The 9,552-nt window shown below is 39.0% G+C and overlaps 1 protein-coding gene across 1 annotated transcript in view; it reads left to right on the top strand.

The window, feature by feature from the left end:
• Positions 1-9,552, top strand: part of PTPN14 (protein tyrosine phosphatase, non-receptor type 14) — a 72,163-nt gene that overhangs the window by 37,599 nt on the left and 25,012 nt on the right. Inside the window, exons 5-9 of the mRNA XM_009582770.1 lie at positions 1,405-1,475; positions 3,233-3,320; positions 5,823-5,911; positions 7,556-7,643; positions 8,385-8,467. Of these exons, the coding sequence (XP_009581065.1) occupies positions 1,405-1,475; positions 3,233-3,320; positions 5,823-5,911; positions 7,556-7,643; positions 8,385-8,467 (419 nt within the window). The remainder of the gene's footprint in view (positions 1-1,404; positions 1,476-3,232; positions 3,321-5,822; positions 5,912-7,555; positions 7,644-8,384; positions 8,468-9,552) is intronic.

Here is a 9,552-nt window from a genome sequence, read left to right as displayed (position 1 = left end):
TTCACTCTTTGGGCCCATCTCCTAGAACCTCCATTTTTGAGTCAGCTGCCTACATGGTGGTGTGGTCAGCTCTTTTCTGTTTTGCATGTGCTCACTTTCTGATATCTTGCCTTTCATCCATGCTACTATTGCTAAATTTAACAAAATCAGCAAAGCGTTTGTTTCCTATAGTCTTCAGAAGCCTACTCTTAAATCAACTGTTTTTCTAGACATTTCTTTAACTACTTGTCTTCGCTCTTCTGGGGAGGAGTGGATAACGTAATAGTAAATATTTCACTGCAAGTTCAGTGGCAGTTGCGAAGTGCTGCAGATACAAACTAGTCCTGAAGCAAAGTGGGAGGATTTGGGTGAATCTCAGGCATAGAAAGAGCCTCTAACGAGAATGTTGCTATAAATTCATTAGTGAAGTGAGCTGGTGGATGAGGGAGGGGCAGCTACGTTTGTACTGTTTGATCTTGTGAGGCTACAATGTGTGTCAAATGGCATTTCTTCAGCAGGGAAAAGAACAAAGTTATGTACACAGTACACCCCACAGGTGTGTAGCTGTGCATAGGCATGTACCATGCCATTTTTCATTAGCACGCTACCACTTTCACATTTTTTTGTGGCAGAAGCAAATATCAGAGGGAGGGCTCCATTGAGCAAGAAACAGGCAGTGTATTTAAGTACATTACATGCAGCCTTAAGGCTTTTTTAAATAAAAATAAGAACTTTGAGGTTTTGCAAGAAAGTTTTTCAGCTTCCTTTTTTTTTTTGCCTTGTATTTGTGAGCAGACTTCCTTTATTAACTTGCTTCCAATTATTTCAGAATTGTTTCTACCACACATTATTAAATTTGCAGAAGATAAATTTTTATGCTCAGAAATGTGTTGCAAGCATAAAGTACATTTTATTACATATTTCAAAAGGTAGCAAAACTTTCAATCCCTTTTAACATGGCGAAGGAAGTACCTGTAGGTTGCAGGACAGAAAATAACTTCGTTTTCCATGGTCTATGCATTATTTTGGGCTGTTTTAAAAGGTATATATTAATTTGTAGACTTCCAAGTGTTTTTAAAGACTTGTTTGGTCCTTATCCAGGAAAAGATCCCGTATCCGTGCCCTATACTCTGTTCTCTATTTTGGAATAATAAGCACCTTACCCCTATTTTTAACAGTATCTTTTCACTTTCCCCCAAAAGAAGATCCAAGAAAACAAGACCCTCGTGTTCTCCTTGCACATTTTTAGCATCCTGTGCTCTGAATTTTCAGTGCAGTTGGTGATATATTCTCTCTCTGTAACTACCTAGAAGAGTGTGAACAGGAAACAAATCCTAAAACATCTGCCGTCCTAATTCCTGTCTTGCATTTTGTTGTCTCTCTCTGTGGATGACTAGTTTTTGATGCTACTTCATGTTTTTACAGGATTGGACCCAGGATGAAGCTGTCTTGGAGGAGCTGACTCAAAAGGTTGCTCAGGAGCACCGAACTCACAGGTGAGCTTGACATGTTAAGATTCAGATTTTTTTTTTTTTTTTTTTTTTAATTGTCATCATCCTCCTAGGACTTCCCTTCCTCCCCATGGTTTTCTGGCAGGGGTAAACTAGCCTATCTTCTTCATGTTACTATTATGCTACGTCTCACTGGATTTTTAATTAGTCTGTTACAAAAGGCTATCTGCCTCTGTGAACACAAAATGGTCGAGGAACTTAATCCCAAGTAAACGAGCATTTGCTCGTTTAATGAGCATGTGTAACACTACTGGCACTATGCAGTAGACTCCTTTCTCTTCTTGGTTTCATTTAAATCCTGATGATGAAAGACCCTGTGACTTGATCGGAGGTGGTCCGAGGGTCTGTCCGAGGGTTTTCTCTCATTCAAGAGAAAGGGGGATACACATGCTCTCGACGTAATGGAAATGAAAATAACAGGGGTTGCGTTTTAAGTCTAGTTATGGAAAAGACACAATATGCTGTTACTAGTTAATGAGCTAGGAGTGTATGTATTAGTGCTTCAGTACAAATACCTTCTTTGTAAGCAGGCTTCTTTCGTGTCATCTAGGTCTTTTGGTGGTGGAAGTATTCAAACCCATAGAGCGCTCTTCTTAGAAAAATGGCAGTGCCTATATGTCATTGGAAATAATCTTTTGTGTTATATTACGAATTTGTATTTAAAGCTTTATTACATGAAATGCAATAGGAATATTAGGTGAAAGTTGCAGCACTCCCCATTATATGACAGAAAATGGTTCTAAAGGGGCAAATACCAATCTCTGAGTCTAAGACCTTTCTCAGTCTGAGTTGCAATGAAAGCTTGGAGCCTTTGATGCAACCAAAGGGTTAGCTTCCAAGCTGGCCATGAACAGGCCCGGTTCTGTTCTTCTCTCTCTGCCATGGGCTGCTTGTGTGATCTTGGTTAACTCACGGACTTGAAAGGAAAGATTTCCCTCCCCTGCTGTGCTCTTTAGTGCTATTTCTGCAACACAAAGACCAAATACTTACCCTCACTTCAGCAGGTAGATCACATTCCACTTCCTTTCTCTCCCTTTTTCTCCCAAGTATTTGTCTGGTTCCTATATTTCTGTAAGCTGTGGTAAGGAGGAGCAAAGAGGAGAAACATTAATAGAGGCCTTCTTTTGGCGCAACCTGCAATCTATTCTGACCTGCTTTTGAGAACTGAAATCTGTCTGAATTCCTGAGCTGTGACAGCAGCATGTGTAGACACGTGTGTAAAAGTTTTCAGGTGGTTTGTTCTCTATTATGAAAGAGAATCCGCTCAACATTTGATTTAGTGCCGGTGTTTTTGAACAGCCAACATGAAAATTTAGGTCTTCCCTTTTAAGTCGTTTTAAGCAACTTCAGTGGATTTGTATATTATTTATGCAAATTAGGACCCCTATGGCTCAAATTGGCCATTCAGAACTAGACACAACCTGATGCAATGGCCTGATGTTTTAATAAAGCCTGGAAAATATTTGATGTGTGCAGAAGAAACTGAGTAATATGATCAGTTCAGTTTGTTCCTCCTGTAATTTGAACTGCGCTTTGTACCTTACCTTAGCAACATTTAGTAAAATTCCTCCCCTTGCTGATTATGGTCCTAATGCTGAAAGTTAGTTTTGTGTTGTGCATTTCTAGGCAGCATACCCAAAGTGTCTTCTGAAGTGGTTTGTGAATATCCCATTTTTTCACTAGTATTTTTTGTGTACATATAATATTGAACTCTTTGCTGCCTTTTGTTACTCTAATTGCAGTGGCATTACAGCAGCAGAAGCTGAGCTAATGTACATCAATGAAGTGGAACGCCTTGATGGGTTTGGACAGGAAATTTTCCCTGTGAAGGTATGCTAGTGTATATTATAGAAGAACCTCTGAATCAAACGATGCAGGAGTCTGCAGCGACCTTTGGAACGCGTGCAAGTCGTGTTTGTCCAAAAGAGACAGGACTTGTTTCACTGTTCTGGAGCATGAAATGACTGCTGGTAGTTTGAATGGACATTGTAGAGGGTATCTTAGGCCTGTAGTGTTACTTCTCTCCCACCAAAATCCTTTTCACAGAACAGGTTGCTGTGTGCTGGGGCCTGCTCACGTGGGAAGCAGAGATGCTCCTTGCTTTTCTTTGAGTGCTGTCTGAGGGAGAGTGGTTGGGGCAAATGAACCTCAGCTCTGGTCTTCTTTAACAGAATAGGAAGATAAGACCTTTTCATGTCTTTCTAAGTTGCTATTTACCAAGCATTAACTTTACCTGTCCTTAGTTTCTTACGTGTATGCACAGGTCCTCCACACATTTAAAATTGAGGGGAGGTTTCAAGGTTTGTTTTGCATTTGTAGTCACTTTCCCTTCGCTGGAAGCCCCCTTCTGCCATGGATGGTCTTCCTGGCCTTATGGAGCACATGCCACCATGATAAAGTTGTGCTGAGAAACTGAAAACTGCTGTTACCAATAGTGCCCATTGCTCTTTGTTAACCAACTCAGCCACCGTAAGTAATGGACTGCTAGCAGTTTTTCTGCTAGTTAAAGTTGACTTGGAATTTAAAAACAAAACAAACAAACAAAACCCCACACCAAACAAAAAAGCTTTCTGCTGAAGTCAAAATCGATCCTTTGGCCAATCTCAAAATTGGCCTGATGGGGAGGAGCTGAATGGTAAAAAAAAAAAAACCTACCCAACAACAAAAAACTTATGGAATGTTTATTGCCAATGAAGGAAAATCATTGAAAAAATCAATGAAATCAATGTTTTCCTCAAATTAATTTGGATTAATACTGCATGCTGCTGCAAAGGATTTCTGTGTTGGAATTGTCATTAGATATTATTGCACGTCAGCAGATAAGTATGAACGGTGGACTGGGTGCCCTGCAAAATTGCAGGAAGATGTTACCGTTGTATCAAAGAGCAGTATGCTGGCCTTGTAGACAAATAGAATTGTATTCAAAGGGAAAAATGAAAGATTTCTCTTTTGTTCCTGTTATAGAAAATGCTATTAGAAAAATGTTTCTCTTTCTTTCGATATAGGTATTTGTGTGTATACACACACACACATGTATATGTGTACAAATACATACATTTTCCCCAGCATTTTCCCAATCTCTTTGCCTTCTAAAGCTGCCTCTGGGACAAGGCAGAGGAATGTGTAGGCTCTAATCAGACTAAACTGAAGACTGTCAGCCATAAGGACGTCTGCTGACTTGTAGTACATGTGGAAGAACACTGGTGTATGTGGCACGGAGAATCAATGCATAGGCTGGGGCTTGAAAATTGGCATCCATCATTTATTTGCAAAAGGCCTAACACTTAGTAGTTAGTAGTTAGAAACAGGTGCATATACTCCATTGTTGCCTTCTGGGGGTCAAGTACAGCAAGGCCAGGAGAGCAGCTCTAATCTGATCTATTAAAATGCAGGGATGCCTGATGGTTTCTGGAATTTGCTCATGCGTAGTGCATTAACTTCTCTCATATCCTTTCTTCTAGCAGTTCTTTTTAACCGCGCTCTTTGTGTTAGCATGATTTTTATTTACCACTTTAAAGTGTGAATCAATTATTATATATGCAGCTGAGGGGGAGTTGTTTTTGTTGATAAATGTAGAAAAAACTCTTTGTCAACAGCATTAAACTTTCGTAGCAAAAAAGAAAAAGCATTTTTAAGAAAACAACTGATTGCAAAATGGAACAGGAGCACATGTTTTTCAAACAGGAGCCTGCAAGGAGACATGGGTAGGCACGATAACAATAGAACTTCTGAAAAACAATGCAAGAACAGTGGACATTATGTGGTGCATGCAGATGAATATTTAACCCAATAATTGAAAAACAATGGAGGATGTATCTTTGTAGAGATACAGGTACTTTTTAGAGTGACATGCTGTGAACTTCTGCATGGAGTACTTAAAGGAGGAACCGTGAAGGGTATAGCTTTTGAGAGGGATTCCATCTCCAGGTGTGGTTTTCTGAAATCTCGACGTGTTTTAACAGGTGACTGGAGAAATGCTGTGAATGTGAAAGAGGACTATTGCTTTTGGTAGTCATATGGGCTCTAGATAGCTATAATCACAATGATAGGGAATGTGGGGTATTATACAATGAATGCGTTTGTGGTGTGCGTGTTGTTTGATAGGCTTGTTTAGCCTTTATCTGTTCTCACCAATCAACAGAATGAATCCAGTTAAGTGTTAACTGCTTTGAAATAATGAAAATCATAGTCCAATCAAGCAGCAAAATATAGATTAGAGTTAGTCCTGCATTCATCCCGAAGAAAGGCTTCTCTTTGGTAGTTCAGCATGCATTCATATGCATCTATTAGCCAGTTTCTTTATTGAGCTAAATATATATCCTTTCTCTGCAGGATAATCATGGAAATGACATACACCTCGGTATTTTCTTCATGGGAATCTTCATAAAAAACAGAATTGGAAGAACAACTGTGATTTATAGGTAAAAACTAGGGTCTTCTGTATTTAAAGCAAGTTTCTTTTCAGAGCTCCATGTGTGGGGGTTTTTCCTTACATATGTGACTTCAATAGTGCCAATCCTCTATCTAAGGAGTAGTCACCTCGCTGTTTTCAGGATTGGCCTCTTGGCTGCAAGAGATGTGATAAAGAATAATTTCTGATGTCTGTGAATGGGTTTGACGGCAAGAAAAACGTAGTTGTCTGTAATGTATCTTGTTCCACTTACAAGGCTTTGATCCCTTTTCTTTTCTTGCCTTTATGTCTGCTTCTTTGATGCTTCTGAATGCAAATCTGTTAAACCTCACGGTTGGCAGCCTAGGCACTCAACATTTCTGAAAATCTGGTTGCCATATTTAGGTGCCCCACTAAAAAAAAGGTGAACTTTCTCATTCTGTACTTTTGAAAATCCTGGCTGTGTCACTTGTTTATTTGTTCTGCTGTTTATTTTGGTTATTAAGAATCACTTAAGCCTTTCCATTAACTTTCTTTTGTGGTTTCGTTACTTCTTATAAAAGTTTGTTCTGTATGAAAATGTTGCTAGAAATCTCCATGATTCCAGGGAGGCTACGGTTTCACTCATTCCTCTTTGCTGCTGTTCTGGTGGATATTTCCATTACTGTCAGTGTTAACTTGAAGTGGATTTTTACTAGTCCCTGTTATTAGAATATGAACATTTGTGCAGCCAAAAAATTGTGTTTTATGAGGAGCACTAATTTTTAATCAGTAGCTAAGGCCTGTATCAGGCTTAAGCTGGAATGTTGGGGTTTTTTGCCTTAAGAGGGCTTTCAATGGTCATCTTCAAAAATGTTAGGGCTCCCTTTTCCGCATAGCTGATGTTTTGCATATTTAATTTTGAGAAGAAATTAGATAATCCTTTAACTGTGCCAGGTGACAAAAGCAAGAAGTTTCTTTGTAGAAGTGACAGTTGGTGCTGGGATCCTTGCTCTTTGGAAATATGCACTTCAAGCATCCTGCCATGACATGAAGAGGAATGCATGCTGCAAACAGAACAAACAAGTCCTTTCCATCCCCATGGATTGCATGCAATGTACGCAAATGTCTGTCAGCTATTTGTAAGAAGATTATAACTCTGATCTTGGGTAACCTGACAATTACTTCAAAAAAAAAAAGATTGCAAACATAAAGCCAGAGTATTAACATGGTATGCATAGTCTACATAACCATGTTGTCAACTTAACCTTCTTTAGGAAGAATTGGCACTGGAGGAACGTTGGAAACAGCATTTGGAGAGGAATGGCACTATTAAAAAAAAACACCTTAAAATTTCTATTACATGTGGCTAAAATCAATCAGTTCAAAAATGCGACAGTTCAGTATAATGTTTATCATTAATGTATTTTCAATGTATCTTCTATTATGAGTCTTCAAATTGGTGTTTTTAAAGAGAGCTTTAAACTCTCCTGCTTTGGGTTAAGAGCTGAATATCTGTTTCTCCTTTAATCAGAGCATGACTTCCTTATTTTCCTGACCATGTTTCTTCACTAAACAGCTACTGAAAAGCTTTCCCATAAAATAAGACTAATGTTGACTAAGGGATTCTTAATGTGTTTGTGAAATGTTTGAATGTATGTGTTGGCAAACTCTACCGCATTTTTTCACTCTACAGGTGGAATGACATTGGGAATATAGCACATAACAAGTCTTCAATTGTTCTAGAGTTGATCAACAAAGAAGAGAATGTGCTCTTTCACACAGTAAGAAAAAGATCTAACCGGTGTCATCAAGAAAGCTGCTTAAATAAAAAAATAAACCTTTAAAATTCCACTTTCCCAAAGGGGCTCACTCACCATAAGCGCTCCCTGCCCAAAGTTCACATTTTACTTTATGCAGAGAGTGAAATTAACTTCATTTAGCTACCGATATTTATATTCTCTTCCAAGCATCCCAAAGTATACTATGCTAGGAAGTCTGCAAAAAACTGAAGTGTTTGTGGGATGAGACATCCACAGTGCCACACTGTGGCATAGTGCCACATCTTTCATGCTGGCATGAATATAGCCACATAAGCAGTTGTAGAAACTGGGCATAAGATACCATGCATGCACATAGTGGAACTCAGAGGGCTGCAGTGCTGTTCTGTGCTATTTAAAATAACTCCACATCTCCCTGAACCAAGGCCAGTATCGAAACTGGACCAGCAAGCTTGAGCCTTTTTTTTTTGTTGTTGTTGTTGTTGTCCCTCCTCCCCTCCCACTGTGACTTAGCAGAGAAGTGGCAGCATGTAAAGGCATGCCACTGTATTTCAGTAATGCAATGCTTTGAATGCTCTTGAGGGCACTAGACATGTTCTTGGCAGCCAGATTCTGTACATGACGGACCCTACCAAGTGTTACTGCAGTTGGATTTTTAAAACTCGTCTTTCTTACTTCTTGGTAAGAATGACAAAATGAATTATTATATATAATTTTTTTTCCTATTTTTTCTTGTGTTTAAAGGATGATCTTGAAAATGCCAAATATATTTCACGGCTGTTTGCAGCAAGACACAAGTTTTACAAACAGAACAAAATCTGCACAGAGTGAGTACTCTTTCTTCAGAGTTGTTTTCTGATACCCTGCTTTGGAATTGCTCTGAGTTTTGGCGTGTCTGATTTTGTTTGTTTTTTCTAGTCACTTGTGTCAGTTATTCTTTTCCCCTTTCCCTCTTTTTCTTGTTTTGTTTTAACCACCAGCAAGAATAGACAACTGAGAATGAAATTTCATTCTGAGCCTTGTGAGGCTTGATGCTCCCAAACAGCCAAATCTGACAGAGTGTCTTAAATTGAAGCCCTTGGTCTCTGCCATTCATAACCCAGAGTATTAGTATAAACTGGAGTGAAAGGTGACATATGTTAACATGCCAAAATGTGAATTGCAGTAGCATTTTGAAGATGCACTACCCATCTAGCAGCTAAGGTTGGTGGAAAACACAGGTTGTCATCTTCTAATTTGGGCAGTGTAATTTATCTGCTTCTTACATGCACCAAACAAGGGAGGACACCTGGGAACGTTAATCTGCATAGCCATACTAGCACGACACAGCAGAGGCTGTAAATCTGAACCCAAAGTCTCCTTTAGGCTCTACTTTGAGCACTTTTTAAGGAAGTGGCATTGAGCTAGCCCTCTCACACAGGTGGATTCATCCTAACTGAAGGAGGAATTCATGAGGCTTTAGTTATAAGTCAAAAGACAGTTTATTAGCTGACTATGTTTCATTTATATCAGCATGCAGCAGTTTTAGTTTGAGATAAATTTTGCTTTGGGAAGTTTAAAGTTTTGAGAAATTTTCATGATGTGCAGGGTTTGTATAGCAATGAGAACGTGAATCCCTTGCAAAACTTATCAACTTAGTTAGCTGGAAAGATATGAAGAAGTTCATCTCTATCAACACCTCTAGTTAGAGCTGGACATCCCATCTGTTTAGCTGGGTGATGCCATCTGTTGGAAAATAAAGCCAAAATGATGGAGGGAAGATTGGAAGGTCTAGCTTTCTAATATTACGTATGCACACAGTATATTAACAGACAGTGAGTTAGGGTATTGTAGAGACCAATGAGGTGAACTGCATAGAGTGATCTTTTCACCTACAGAAAAAAAGATGTTGATTAGATTTCAGATGGCGTTT

This window comes from Fulmarus glacialis, unplaced genomic scaffold (genome assembly GCF_000690835.1).
Source record: "Fulmarus glacialis isolate BGI_N327 unplaced genomic scaffold, ASM69083v1 scaffold11460, whole genome shotgun sequence".
NCBI lineage: Eukaryota > Metazoa > Chordata > Aves > Procellariiformes > Procellariidae > Fulmarus > Fulmarus glacialis.
Note: the sequence above shows the minus strand (reverse complement) of the source record. Positions and strands in the feature narration are given on the sequence as shown.